The following is a 14,515-nucleotide window of genomic DNA, read 5'->3' as shown; positions in this document are numbered from 1 at the left end:
CTTTTTAGCTCAAACTAACACCCGTTGGGTCTCACGGCCTTTTCCCCCCTTTTCACCTTTACCCTTCAACTATGACAAAGTCCTTCACCGGTTCTCCTCACACAGTAAGCGATCGTTGTGTTTCCGTTGGGTAGGAAACGATAGACAACTAACAACGGTTGTCATGGCAGGACCAAGCATTGGCAGGTTTTGGTGCTGGCCTTGTATCCACTGGCATTTTGCACCCCTTGGACGTGATCAAGATTCGATTTCAAGGTACGTGACATTGCGATCTCGGTACTCTGATTGCTGGGAAGCCTGGGAAGGAAAAAGGACCAACAGCTGACTGTATGCATCATAGTGGATGCCGCTAAACGATCCGAGCAGCGACCTTTGATAGGTGGAACTATCAAGGCCTTCCGAGACATTGTGGCAAACGAAGGTGTTTTCCGTGGCCTTTATCGGGGAGTGACACCCAACATTGCAGGCGCTACTGCAAGCTGGGGATTCTACTTTTGGTGGTACGAGACATTGTCTATATTTTTATGGAAGCGGGATTGTACCTAATGATAACGGCATAAAACAGGTACAGTTTAATCAAGAAGCACATGAAGAAGGATGAGAACGGCAAATTATCAGCTATACAACATTTGATCGCTTCAGCAGAAGGAGGTAGGTCATAGGGAGATCGAGGGGAAAAGGGTATGTGTGTATTGATCTACCATGCCCATACCAGGTGCTTTGACGGCTTTCATGACAAATCCCTTCTGGGTGGTCAAGACTCGTATGTGCACTACTACTCGTTATACCCCAGATGCATACACCGGTTTGTGGGATGGTCTTAAGCGATTGGCACGTGAGGAAGGTATCCGTGGTCTCTATCGTGGTATGGTACCTGCTATCTTTGGTGTCTCGCATGGTGCTATCCAGTTCATGGCTTATGAGGAGATGAAGAAATGGCGTAATGATATCCGTAAAGAAGATGGTGTCTCTCCCAAAGAAGAGCAAGATGCAAAATTGAACAATACCGAATACCTTGTCATGGCAGCATCCTCCAAGGTTTTGGCAACCGTTACCACCTATCCCTATCAAGTGCTTCGTAGCAGACTTCAGGTACCTCGTTTTCATAATACGCATGCGTTCATTTATTCATGTAAATCATTTGTAGGATCGATCAACAAGAGATACCTATATGGGTGTGATGGATTGCATTCGAAAGATCTCAGCTGCAGAGGGATACATTGGCTTTTATAAGGGCCTGGCACCCAACATTATCCGTGTACTACCAGGAACCTGTATTACCTTTTTAGTATATGAAAACCTTAACCAATTCTTCAAGCGACATGCTACCGAATAATATAGACTACGATTTAATAAAGAAACCAAGTATTATGCATGTGTCTGCGTGGCTTTATTAAGGTAATCGGGTATGGTTCTCTATAAAAAGATACATCGAAAACTTTCATTGGGAAAGTTGTTGCATAAATGCATAGCCGACAACGGCCAAAATACATACAACGACAGGCATCCAGGCAACAGAAGATGACTTGGTGACGGCCTTCGAGGATGTATTTGCTTCGATCCACTGCTCGATCTAAATTATGCAAAAGGAGGATGAGTCAATGATCCATATGGCCCCCACTTGCACGTTTCTCAACTTACCCTGCCAACAGCGATCGAGATTTCCATAAAGTTGGGATCATCAGCCTCGTTCTTTTGAGAAATGACTCTAATGTAGTGTCTGAAAATGGCGACAACACTGTCCATGTCTTTGCTTGCGAGGATCAACTTGACAGCTTCACCCTTGCGGATCTTGATGTTGCGTTCAAAGACTTCCATATTGTTGAAAACGAGTGCGAGAGTGGCAATAGCCATGGTCTGAGGGATAGCGCAAAAGTTGAACACCGATTGATTGCGAAGTTGATTGAGATACGTCAAGACATCAGGGACCAAATCGAGGACATTAAGCACCATGGCGTTGAGACATGCACGTGCCTTGGCCTTGTTCTCGGGCTTGATAAAGTCGGAAAATTCGTCTGCATATTGACCCCAAATCTCACGTGGCCAGAATTGACGACCTTCTTCAAGATCTTCACGAAAGTCACGGATGATGTTGGTCTTTTGAAGGAACAAGCCCATACGATTTGAGAGATCCTTGTTTTCTCCTACTTGGGGTGATTCCAATCCTGAAGCCGAAAATAAATCCGAAAGACCATAGCCCACCAATCCAGCAACATAGTGGCAATAGAGGTTGAAATCAGCAATAGTCGCCACAGATGTATTCTCACGGTGCTCTCCTGCCGCATAATCCGCCATGCCATTGCCCATACGATGAGTGATGTCGGCAATCACTTTTTGGAACTTGTCATCCAAACGCAAAAACTCGTCAATCACCACATCAAAATGCACGAGTAGCTCACGATCCTTCTCATCCGGTCCACCTATTCACATGTCGGTTGTCAATGTCTTGTCATAAGCTGACGAAAATGATACGTACATTCATGGAATGTCCATCCACGCTGATAGATGATCTTATCAAAAGAACGAAGTACTTCAACTTTACGATCCAAAGGCAATGTCATATCGTCCTCAACAGTGTCCAAGCCTCGAAGTACAAGATAAAACAAGCAAATCTATGTGCTTACTGTTAGTGGCGGTTCCATATCAATCTCTCCTAACGCCGATTGCTGTCAAGGGTTCCGAGAATGAAAAAGGGCGCGTAAATGCGTACATGGATACATGCAACACCCACACACACAATACACAACCTCATCCTCTCTTGCAAGCTCACTCCCTCCAAGAAGAATACTTACAGCGTCGCGAAGCTGATCGTCCAATTCCTGAATGACGGCTGCAAAGCTACGAGAAGTCTAATAACAACGAGACGAATGAAGGTGTAAGTTAAGCACTCGTTGCTAGACAACACTATGATCGGTTGTACCTTATTCAGAAAGTAATAGCATCGGCGCTTGCTTTCATCCTTGGCCAAGTTCTCTTGATGGATCCGGATGTTTTCAGACTTGGGAGCAAACTTGTACGACACAAGAGCTTGAAGCTCGGAAGGGCGCGTAAGGGATTGGAGAATGGCACTCAACATGAGATGCAGTGAAGGATGCCGGAGAAGAGATGATAAAAGAGCAGCAAGGGAAGGTACAAAGAGTTCCTCGACAATGAGTTAAAAAGGGCACTCCGAAAATCCGCATTCATGGCCCTGCAGTGCTGTCATGTCCTCCTTCGATAAAAAATGCTCATTGCTTGAAGCACGATGCTTTCTTTCTATCAATGACCATACGTTATTCATATTAAAAATGACTCTGCTACCATCCTCTACGTCCCCATATCAATATGAAATACCCCCAAAACACTGAAAAGTAAAGGTTGAATAAACTATCTGGATCAAAGGACTACGCAGCTTTCAACAACGCTCATTCGTTATACTAAGGACAACATTGAATGGTACACTAAAAGATGTGTAGATGCGTGGTATCGCAGCGAAATCGACCTAGGCCATCATACGTAGCACTCTTGTCACAATGCAGATATAGCGTTTGATAGTCAACCATACTTCATAGCTTATGCTTGGATCAGTTGAGATGCTGGGGTTATGATTAAATCAAGCATGATGCATATCAAAGGAGGAGTACTCATTCTCTACTCATATTGTCCACATGTAATAAGCTCATCCAATACACAAAGTGATACTATCGGTAAAACCCTGCCGCTTTATTCGTTGCTAAGCTGTTGATATTCCTTTTCCTTTTTGCTATTGACAGCCATTCTCAAAAAGTCATGCACCTTCTCGACCGCAGTAAGGCATTTGTCATGGCATTCGAAATACTAAAGACAAGGTTAATACAATGATGAGAAAACGTGTCTGGATATCGCATACCTGTTTCTGAGAGAAGTCGCCTCTTGAGTCGGATAATAATATGTTAGGGGTTGCACTAAGGTTGTCGAATGCAAATGTGTGTACGGATGATGCGCTCTATAAACCCCATCCATTATTAGCCACATGTCTTGATACTGAAAGACGAGGGATGTGATGGAGTTACCTCGAGTTCTTTGGTTGTTGGATCCATGACAATCTCATTTGTGGTACGGTCTATCATGCAAGACATGGATGCAATCATGAAATTCATTGGGACACCGGCATCCACCAACGCTAAGCTCATTGCATTTAATGATGCAGCGATCGCCTACGCATCCATATTAGCATAGCTATCCTCATGATACAACATTTCCATATATATACTTTACCGATCCATCATCCTTCAAGATCTGCACGACGATTTGTATAAGGGTTCGAGGCATCATACCACCAAGAATAACAGGTTCAATGGCCCTCCGTAATGTTTGCTCCATCAACTTTTCCTTTGTCGCTGGCACACCCATTGACGGCCGTACAACCACTTCCACAGTAGCCTCATCCATCTTTTCATCGCGCAAAGGCACCTCCACTGGACCGAGTACTGATACCATAACGGACGTTTCACCTATCACACGCACGACTACTTAATCGCCAGTGGTCACTTCCCATAGTGCCGTGGACGCGTTACCTAGATCAAATGTCGCCGATCCATCCGCCTGATTCAATACGTTTTGTGATGACGAGAAGCTTCGAAGCTGCGTGTTTTCGGTTCGGCGATCAGGTCTCATTGGGGGGCACAAAAACGGAAGAGGAAGAAAAAGTCTTTCTCAGCTGTCTCTTTTTCCCAGTTCATATCGCTGCATATGGAGGTCGTCAGCATCGCCGAAAGAAGCACTGAGCAATTCGTCAGCTTGTTTTACGAACAATACGATAAGCAGCGTAATGTAAGCGGCAAGATCGAACTATACACTACATGTCACTCATGGGATCGTTGTTGCACATAACATACATAGCTGCTTGGCAACCTGTATCGAGACAACTCTGCCATTTTGTGGAATGGTATGCAATCGAAGGCTGTTGCTATTACAAGATACTCACCCCCACATTCTATAGGCAACGCATTTTCAGGTGCTTCTCAGTTTGCCGAGTTTTTGAGCCGTTTACCAGCCTCACAGCATGAAATCACTGCATACGATTGTCAACCTATCGCTGGTACCGTATCACACATACACACACGCACATGTATCGCAGCGCGCGGACTAATGATCGGTATCCATAGCAACCATGAATCCCCAAGGCACCTGTGGTATCCTCATCAATGTCACCGGCATGGTCAAATATGAAAACAGCCCTGGCAAGCAATCCTTTTCTCAAACATTTATGCTCGTTCCGGATCAAAATCAAGCTACCAACTACTTTATCCAAAGTGACAACTTTCGGTAAGGCTTTTAACAATGACACCCATTGGCTCATTGTATCAACTCATTTATATTGTAATCAGCTTTGTGTAGTAGTAGCAATACCCTGTATATACAAAAGAACTAAAAGCATTTAATGACATGTGTGTGTGTGTTCAGTCTGATGTGCTATGTGATCGCCTAATGATTGCTGTGATCAGCTTTTGAAAGAGATGTCCCTTTTCATGTGTGTGGTAAATTAAATCATTGGCAGTTTCCTTGGTGTTGAAATCATTCATTGATATGCGCTCGATCACGTGCTTTGCTAATGCTGCCAGCTTGCTGCCTTTGTGAAGACCTAATGGCCATCCATTTAAGACAATCCCACTTATTGATCCAATAGCATGAGATGGTCCAAGTGATACCACCATCGATATTTGACATCCACAATAAGGTTGCACTGCTGCCCCTCTAAAAAGATTCTTTACATTGCGTGCGAAATGTACTGCTTGCATATGGGCAGTGAAAAAGAGCTTGGGCTCATCCATGTTATTCACATCACCAATAGCGAAAATGTTGCCATCCCCTGCATCACGTTCAACTTGAAAAAAGGGATCCACACGAACATGCTTCTTGTCATCCAGCCAACTAGCATGAGATTTCTCCAAAAATCGGGTATTGGGTCGAATGCCGGTGCAAGTGTAAGCAAGATCACAATGGATCTCTTGATGCGTTTCGGATGTTTTGAAGATCATAGGTTGATCCTGATTTGGTTGTGCTTTTTCTCCCAAAATCAATTTGACGGAATCAAGGCGATCAAGCACTCGCTTTGCACCATCACCCAATGACCCGCCACTAAGAACAGCGTCCGTAGCACTCACCAATGTCACCTGCTTTTGTGGTGCCCTGCATGCAATCTCCGTGGCAACCTCCACACCAACAGGCCCTGCACCAATACACAAGATACTTTGGGCTGCTTTATATTGATCACGCTTCTCTCGCAAGTAATCCAACCTGTTAGATAATTGCATCAAGTGTGGCTCGTTTGTGGCATCTTCGTTATTATCTTGGCAAGGGATCTTCCATGGGTCATGATAAAATGATCCTGTGCAGATAGCGGCAATGTCGTATGTCAATTCTTGGCCACCCTTAAGAATCACTGGCACAAGAAGAGTAGTACAAAGGAATCGATAAATATCCGCCCTATGCATGATGCATTGTATATACACCCTTACCCGTTTGCTCATTGATATCATCCACCATTCCAAGCACAAAGTTGACTCCATAATTGGATAAAAATGATGGATAATCTGCTGTGATTCGGTGGAAGTGCTTTTGAAATTGATCATCAGTTGGCTCGTACAATACAGAGATAAGGCTCGGTGTATATTCGAAAAATGACTATAGCAGAGCAAAATGCAAGCATTTTCATTAGTGTATCGCTTTATTTCGAGATGCCTTGTTTCTACCTTGCAATCAACGAGCGTCACATCAATGCCATGCTTCTTCTTTTCAGGCCCAAGTTTCATGGCTATAAGAAGCCCAGCAGCTCCACCACCAAGAATGACGACCTTTTTGATATCTGTGGTCGCCATGACAACGGTTGTTGAAAACTCCGTAAAGATGAAAAAGAAAGAGAAAGAAGGATTGTGACTCTGGACACATTTCACATGTATATCACTGCCTTGTGTTGACTATACCCAATCAGGCCATTATTTGTGGTCATTTGATCCTTTTCATTGCTTTACGATTACCCTTGTTGTTGGGAACCTCATACGAGCATGATGGATCAAAATGACAGCGTGATCTCGACTCTATTACTTAGTGCGTTTCTTATGTTCTAAAAACAGAAAACGGTTGCACCAAACATTGCTAGCACGCGTACCGCGTCTTTGTGATGGATGATTGTCGAGAATGCGTTGTCTGGGGAGGGAGATCTACGCTTATTGGTAGTACAAGGGTCCGTGTCATTTGATTTGGAATGTCATTCATAGAACTTTATTCGCTTGCTTATCTCTGTGCTTGTCGTTTTTACATTCATCATGAGCGAGAAGCGAACAGCTTTGTATACTTGATGATTTAGGGATGCTGGGAATGGAAACATGATTACACACGTCACCTTGTTCCTCCCCCAACAATCATTACGAGAACGAGTTCCTTGATTGCTCGATGCAAAACATCACATGGACACGTTAGCCAAGTAATGCAACGGTGATAGCATCGATACTTGGATAAGGAAAAAAGGAGCCCCCTTAGCGTTAAATGAGGTACACGATCATATTTACGCTATTCTTTCATTGTTTGTACATACGTATCTCGTTCTTGACGACGGGTGGTGTTCGCTTTTCAAGTCTCCCTTTTAGAAAGGAGGGTTTGCCTATAGACGAAATGTATTCCCCGCTACTTTGGTTACATGTTCAGACTTGGATAACAAGGAGATGGGATTACAGCTGTGGTAATGAACGTACCATTTTTATAGATACGTTACTATTGCTGCATGGTACATACATAGCTGACACAATGAGTACGTACGTAATGCATGCAATGCATCAATTAACATGCAGGCTGCAGAATTAAAAAGAACGGACGATACATACATTTCTTTTTCGATGGTAAAAGAGACCGATGGTTCACATACGAGGCGTTTGATGATTCCAGTGACTAACATACAATGCGAACCACCAACAGCCCCTTGCCCACGAGCCGGCACACTCAACCCCCGAAAGGATAGATATACCCCGACCAAAGGATATTCAGTGAAACAAGAAAAGAATATCTTGTTGACCCCTGTCGGCAGTAAGCAAAGAAGTTAAATGTGTATGAGTGAGTAGTGTAATCCTCAGGGTCAGCTTTATTTGCTTTGTTCACGTGCATATACATCTCTTTATCCACTATGAAGATGGCTATTCTGCAATCTTTCCAGTTTTATCTCCATATGGACTGGCTTGGGGCAGAGATACCTTATTTTAGGATGCACGCGTGCACCTTGTGTCTCACAACAACGATGGCAAGCTGAGTCTGGGTGGATAAACGATCCAATCGAAAATGAGATTCCATTCAGCTGCGTCACGACTAGTGGGCTCCTTTAAATCCAGCCTTTCGCGTCCGATCTATCCTTTTCCTTCCCTCTCTTTTGAGACTCTTACTTTTTCACACACCACTCAAAACTTAATTACGCCATGGAAGACGAAGTTGCTGCCGTAAGTTGAAAAGTCATCTCTGATGTATTGTCATCTGGGTCCCTGGATGAACACGCGTGCCTCGCTTTCTCTCTCTGATGGGCTAGCGCCATGATGAGCGGGTGCGCGTGTCGTCATCTAGTCCTCATCTGCTGCCAACAAGGTACTCATCTACATACTCTTTCACTATAGCTCGTTATTGATAACGGCTCCGGTATGTGCAAGGCCGGTTTCGCCGGTGATGATGCCCCTCGTGCTGTAAGTATTGGGTTATGAATATGAGTGGGGGGATTTACAAGGTGCCAAGTGTTGACATAAACATCTAGGTTTTCCCCTCCATCGTTGGTCGTCCTCGTCACCAAGGTGTTATGGTTGGCATGGGTCAAAAGGACTCCTATGTTGGTGATGAAGCACAATCCAAGCGTGGTATCCTTACTTTGCGTTATCCCATTGAACACGGTATTGTCACCAACTGGGATGATATGGAGAAGATCTGGCATCACACTTTCTACAATGAGCTCCGTGTTGCCCCCGAGGAACACCCCGTTCTCTTGACTGAGGCTCCTTTGAACCCCAAGTCCAACCGTGAAAAGATGACTCAAATCATGTTTGAGACCTTCAATGCTCCTGCTTTCTATGTTGCCATTCAAGCCGTCTTGTCTCTTTACGCTTCCGGTCGTACCACTGGTATCGTTCTTGACTCTGGTGATGGTGTCACCCACACTGTTCCCATCTATGAAGGTTATGCCCTCCCCCACGCTATCTTGCGTCTTGATATGGCTGGTCGTGACTTGACTGATTACCTCATGCGCATCCTTGCCGAGCGTGGTCACTCTTTCACCACCACTGCTGAGCGTGAAATTGTCCGTGACATCAAGGAGAAGCTTTGCTACGTCGCTTTGGACTTTGAACAAGAAATGCAAACTGCTGCCCAATCCTCGGCCCTTGAGAAGTCCTATGAGCTTCCTGATGGTCAAGTTATCACTGTTGGTAACGAGCGGTATGTATAGCCCCATCTCTCTCTTTTGTTATTAGCTCGATATTGATGCCAACTTTTTCTTCTTTTAGCTTCCGCGCCCCTGAAGCTCTCTTCCAACCCAACCTCTTGGGTCTTGAATCTGCTGGTATCCATGAGACCACCTACAACTCCATCATGAAGTGCGATGTTGATATTCGTAAGGACTTGTACTCCAACATTGTCATGGTATGTAACAAAAAGATGGTCTTTGATATCCTATTTGTACATGTGCTGATTCTTTTCTTTCATCTATAGTCTGGTGGTACTACCATGTATCCTGGTATTGCTGACCGTATGCAAAAGGAGATCACTGCCTTGGCCCCCAGCTCCATGAAGATCAAGATTGTTGCTCCCCCAGAGAGAAAGTACTCTGTTTGGATCGGTGGTTCCATTCTCGCCTCCTTGTCCACTTTCCAACAAATGTGGATCAGCAAGCGTAAGTATTGGAGTGGTTATCAACATGGTCAACATCACAAATACTCATACTTTTTATTCTTTTAGAGGAGTACGACGAATCTGGTCCCTCCATTGTTCACCGCAAGTGCTTCTAAGCATTATGTTAGTCCTCCTATCTATATCCCGCAGCGTACAGAAATCTCGTTTCCAACAAGTCAACAAGCACATAATAAGAATGGTTGCCGTGTGCGATTGGTTACCACTACCTCCTTTTTTTTTACTTTCGTCTCCCAAACAAACTCAAAGCGGACCATCTATATGACTTTTTCTGAGGGGTGGGAGTAGTGACGGGGGAATTGTGCACAATGTCATATAGCTTTTGACGCGATGGTTCATAACCTTGGGATGCTGCTTGCTCAAACCATGACTTGGCTGATTTGATATCTTGGGTGACACCTTGCCCTTGGAGATACCTAATGTGTAAAAGATGGATGGTCATGATATCGTTTGGGATTTTTCTATTGCCTTTGCTTACATTTCACCAATCATGTGTTGTGCATAATGGTTGGGGGATTCTCGATGGGATGCTGCATGTTGATAATGTGTAAATGCCTTGCTATAATCGCGTGAAACTGCCCACCCATTTCGGTATAGATCACCTAGCACTGTTTGACAAAAAGGAATGTCACCAGCTTTAGTGGTGCTACACCATCGGTATGCTTGAGCGTAGTCCTTTTGGATTTTGAAATAAAGACGCGCTGTCTCCTCAATAGCAAGCGCAAAGTCTTGTTGTGCAGCAGCTGTAAGCCATTTGAGTGCCTCTGCCATAGTGGTGGTATTGGACATGGATAGCGATGATGAGAACGCAAGAACACCAAGTAGATATTGACAAAAACGGTTATTGAGCCATTGGGCACCTTGCATAGCATGCTCACGAGCACGTGCAGGCTCACGTGCAGCATAGCAATCGTTCGCCAAGTCAACGTGTGCACGTTTATCACCAAGTTCTATTGCTCGTTTATACCAAGGTATAGCCTTGGATCGATCTCGTAGTGAATAGCTGTAGCCATCATCCCATAGTTTTCCAAGCTCATAGGCTGCTTTGGCATGGCCCAATTGTGCCGCTCTCTGCAAAAGGATCATACCACGTTGTACATCTTGTTTACAACCAACACCTCGAGTTGTCAAAATCCCCGCCAAATAGGCAATGTCAGGTTTCTTTTTTTGCTGTGGATTGTTATTGTCACCAATCATCTCCGTCACTGGTCGATCGTCCGTTGTCAAAATATCGTTGCATGCATACAACGCGTCTGTGATCGACTTGTCGTATAAGCTATATGTCCATAAGTCCGCTTCACGTGCATTTGCTTGGACAACACCGCTGCTGCTGCTTCCACTTTTCTCGTTTTCATTGGTAGTGTAAAGGGTATAAAGCTTGACTTTGGCTTCGATGTTGTCGTATGCTATGGCATGGTGTCGTAAGAACCGCAACGCTTTGAGTGCCAAAGGTGCATAATCGCACGTTTGTACTAGATCCAAAGCTACCGTTAAACGTAACTCGGCTGGTGTTGTGGCAAGAAAATCTTTCATTTGCAAGAACAAGAGTAAAGCGAAATGGAAGCAAGGCGCCTCTCCTTTTTGCTGGAATAAACTCGCTGGAGTAACAGGGGCATAAAACATCCCTCCTTGCTGGATTTTAGGCACAAACGCCGTAGACAGGGGAGAAAAGGATTTGGGTTGCCTTAAGGAACTGCCTCTACTATCAATCAGGCTTCATGGATAACCACTCCCACTCCCATGTACATATAAACATCTCATCACACTCCTCATTCATCCATCGCATCTACGTGGTGGCAATGTCTTTGAATAAATGTCAAGAAGACCCTTTGTGATATCTTAAAATGGAGATACTCATTGTATAATACTGTAATCGATGTAGTTCTCATCTTCTCTTCTTTGTTCAAGATACAATGAATCAATCACCCTTTCACTTTTTCCTTTCTGACGGCATCAAGTGGATGTAACTTACATTCCTCATACAACTTTCTATATTTCGTATCAGTGCCACGCACGACAAGATCCAACTCAAGATTCTATCCTTTGGGTGTGCATTGTGCAAAGGTGGATGGATGGACGTGGGGTATCTATTCATGCGTGTTGGCGAATTATATGCAATTGGATGATGGTGGTAATTGTACATGGTTGACAGGTAGCACAAAGAATGGTGTACTAAGCGATAATGGGATGCATCAAGCACAACGGTCAAAATGACAACGGGTACACTCTTTTGCCACACATTCTAATATCCAATTCCTTCCATCCCAAGTACCAAACCAATATCCATATCCATATCCATATCCATAGGAAACCGTATGTATTGAATCAAGTTGCTACACATAAATAAAAGCTGCTTCTATACAATGGCTATCTGCTGTTCACGTTGAAAAAGGCTGTAAGGCAGGCTGCTGCAAGTAACTTGAAGCAATGGAGTAAAGACCTTGCCAATGGCAGCTGCTGCAATGAATGCTGTTACGGTTGGTTGTGGTAGAGAGGCGTGCAAGAGCGTGTACTGTAATAGAATGACGAGATCATGAACGCTGCTTGCGACAATAGAGTAAAGGCCTACTCGCTATTAGCAGTTGCTGTAATGAACACTGTTACGTTTGGCTGTGGCAGAGAAGCGTGAAAGACGGTGTGTAGTGTCGAGAGACGTGTGCGTTGTAGTAGATTGACAGGAGGGCTGTGCACAGGCCTTGGACTTGCCATTCAGTCGAAGCAATCGGATCAAGAGAGTTGTAGGATTGACATGATGGGTTGAAGTAGGGCAATCGTTTGCAGGTGGTAGTTGTATGTACTTGAATGAGGCGAACAGTTGAGGATGGGAGGAAGAGGGAGTGGAAGAAGTGGAAATTAAATAGGTCGGACACCTCTTGTATAAATGCATGAATCACTGTACATCAATCCTTGATAGTGAGATTGCCCCTCTCAGACCTGAATCTTTCACACAAGATGCTCTTGGACATGCTGATCAACTTCATTCATTTAAAAGTCGCAGACTTCATTGTGAAGATTTGAAATGCGGGGCGATCCAAATGGTGGATGATGGGATCAAAAGAGAGGACGGCCCACCGCCCCGAAGTTGCCCACCTCCAACTTGAAAATTAGTCAGCAGGGTGCTCTCGAGCATGCTGACCAATATTTTCTAATAAAAACTTCATGCTTCATTTGAAAATTTGGAATGGGAGCGTCCAAAAGTTTGAAAGACGGAGACATTCGCAGGGTCTGCGATTCATTAATTTTCATATTCACTGTTCCAGCGTAGCTCGGTCAAATCGGCTCGGATCAAGAAAGTTGAATGATGGAAATGCTCGGCTGGAGCAGGAGAATTGTTCACATGCAGTAGATTTTGCAACAACGCTGATTGTGAGGAAATGGCTGATAGCGCGTAATATATGGACTATCGTGGATAGACCATAAAGTATAATCCATCAATCCTTCCAGTCATGCAAAGTAGCTGTGTTACATAAACACGTCCCTCTGCATCTTTTGCTCTGCCAGGGTCTAGCTGCTCGACAATGAACAAAGATCGCTTTTCATATAGCATCACGCTTACAAACATAAACGTGCCTGTATCTCCAAACTTTACAATGAAACGTGGGGTTTTTAATAGATCAACGTGCTCGTCGGGGTCAAAGGAATCTTGTGTCAAAGTATGAAGTTCATCGTGGGCAATCCCAGATTTCGCATTGTCGCTACCAGCCAAACTGGATCCGGGGCTCAACCTCTTTCGACGACGACCAAAAAATATTTTTTGGGCTGTTTGCGACATTGAACGTGAAACTTTCACACAAGGTGCTGTTGGCCAAGCCGAGCACATTGCTCTAATAAAACCCCCACGTTTCATTGTAGAGTTTGGAGATACAGGCACCTTTATGTTTGTAAGCGTGATGCTATATGAAGAGTGGTCTTTGTTCATTGTGAAGTAGGTGGACCCTGGCAGAGCAAAAGATGCAGAGGGACCTCTTCGTGTAACTCAGCTACTTTGCATGACTGGAAGGATGGAAGGATGATAATGTATACTATTGACAATAGCCCATACATTGCGAGCTAACAGCAATTTCCTCACAATCGGCACTGTTGTCCGCTCTATGACATGTGAGCGATTCTTCTCCTCCAGACATTCATTTCCATGATTCAATTATCTTGATCCGAGCTGATTTGGCTGAGCTACGGTCAAAGAGAGATGACATCGATCCATACATCAGCATACATTCGAATGTCTCAGCTGATTAATCCTTGTTCGACCGTAACTCAACCAAATCGGCTCGGATCAAGCTACTTGAATCATGGAAATTCTCGGCTGGAGCACGAGCATCATTCCCATCACGTGGATTTCGCAACAATGCTGATTGGATAAAAGTGGCTATTAGCTGCCAATGTATGACCTGAAAACGAGGGTTGCGTACCTGTCATGCATGGTCCCTGAAGTCCAAACTTTTTAACCCAGTTACACAAAGAGGTCCCTCTGCATCTTTTGCTCTGCCAGGGTCCACCTACTTCACAATGAACAAAGACCACTCTTCATATAGCATCACGCTTACAAACATAAAGGTGCCTGTATCTCCAAACTCTACAATGAAACGTGGGGGTTTTATTAGAGCAATGTGCTCGGCTTGGC

At 44.3% G+C, this 14,515-nt stretch overlaps 7 protein-coding genes across 7 annotated transcripts; 3 read left to right on the top strand and 4 right to left on the bottom strand.

Moving 5' to 3' along the window:
* Positions 1-71: 71 nt before the first annotated feature.
* Positions 72-1,336, top strand: O0I10_012595 (uncharacterized protein; the record flags this gene model as incomplete). The annotated part of the gene is made up of 6 exons (XM_058492487.1): positions 72-104; positions 171-255; positions 341-500; positions 566-651; positions 716-1,092; positions 1,148-1,336. 6 exons carry the CDS (start codon positions 72-74, stop codon positions 1,334-1,336), a joined length of 930 nt encoding a protein of 309 aa, XP_058336745.1.
* A 105-nt stretch (positions 1,337-1,441) lies between these two features.
* On the bottom strand, positions 1,442-3,076 carry O0I10_012594 (farnesyl-diphosphate farnesyltransferase; the record flags this gene model as incomplete). Its single annotated transcript, XM_058492486.1, has 5 exons — positions 1,442-1,573; positions 1,642-2,420; positions 2,477-2,612; positions 2,793-2,849; positions 2,921-3,076. 5 exons carry the CDS (start codon positions 3,074-3,076, stop codon positions 1,442-1,444), a joined length of 1,260 nt encoding a protein of 419 aa, XP_058336744.1.
* Positions 3,077-3,702: 626 nt separating this feature from the next.
* Positions 3,703-4,635, bottom strand: O0I10_012593 (uncharacterized protein; the record flags this gene model as incomplete). The annotated part of the gene is made up of 5 exons (XM_058492485.1): positions 3,703-3,816; positions 3,869-3,964; positions 4,032-4,175; positions 4,237-4,472; positions 4,536-4,635. 5 exons carry the CDS (start codon positions 4,633-4,635, stop codon positions 3,703-3,705), a joined length of 690 nt encoding a protein of 229 aa, XP_058336743.1.
* A 75-nt stretch (positions 4,636-4,710) lies between these two features.
* On the top strand, positions 4,711-5,290 carry O0I10_012592 (uncharacterized protein; the record flags this gene model as incomplete). The annotated part of the gene is made up of 4 exons (XM_058492484.1): positions 4,711-4,791; positions 4,861-4,906; positions 4,961-5,059; positions 5,127-5,290. 4 exons carry the CDS (start codon positions 4,711-4,713, stop codon positions 5,288-5,290), a joined length of 390 nt encoding a protein of 129 aa, XP_058336742.1.
* Positions 5,291-5,420: 130 nt separating this feature from the next.
* Positions 5,421-6,839, bottom strand: O0I10_012591 (uncharacterized protein; the record flags this gene model as incomplete). The annotated part of the gene is made up of 3 exons (XM_058492483.1): positions 5,421-6,403; positions 6,480-6,645; positions 6,714-6,839. The coding sequence occupies 3 exons, from the start codon at positions 6,837-6,839 to the stop codon at positions 5,421-5,423; spliced, it is 1,275 nt and encodes a 424-aa protein (XP_058336741.1).
* Positions 6,840-8,423: 1,584 nt separating this feature from the next.
* O0I10_012590 (actin) lies at positions 8,424-9,992 on the top strand (the record flags this gene model as incomplete). Its single annotated transcript, XM_058492482.1, has 6 exons — positions 8,424-8,444; positions 8,616-8,681; positions 8,750-9,423; positions 9,492-9,627; positions 9,697-9,877; positions 9,943-9,992. The coding sequence occupies 6 exons, from the start codon at positions 8,424-8,426 to the stop codon at positions 9,990-9,992; spliced, it is 1,128 nt and encodes a 375-aa protein (XP_058336740.1).
* Positions 9,993-10,114: 122 nt separating this feature from the next.
* On the bottom strand, positions 10,115-11,427 carry O0I10_012589 (uncharacterized protein; the record flags this gene model as incomplete). Its single annotated transcript, XM_058492481.1, has 2 exons — positions 10,115-10,310; positions 10,373-11,427. 2 exons carry the CDS (start codon positions 11,425-11,427, stop codon positions 10,115-10,117), a joined length of 1,251 nt encoding a protein of 416 aa, XP_058336739.1.
* Positions 11,428-14,515: the final 3,088 nt, after the last annotated feature.

Source organism: Lichtheimia ornata (genome assembly GCF_029851405.1).
Source record: "Lichtheimia ornata isolate CBS 291.66 chromosome Unknown scaffold00138, whole genome shotgun sequence".
NCBI lineage: Eukaryota > Fungi > Mucoromycota > Mucoromycetes > Mucorales > Lichtheimiaceae > Lichtheimia > Lichtheimia ornata.
The sequence above is the reverse complement of the archived record's forward strand: the minus strand, read 5'-3'. Positions and strand labels throughout refer to the sequence as shown.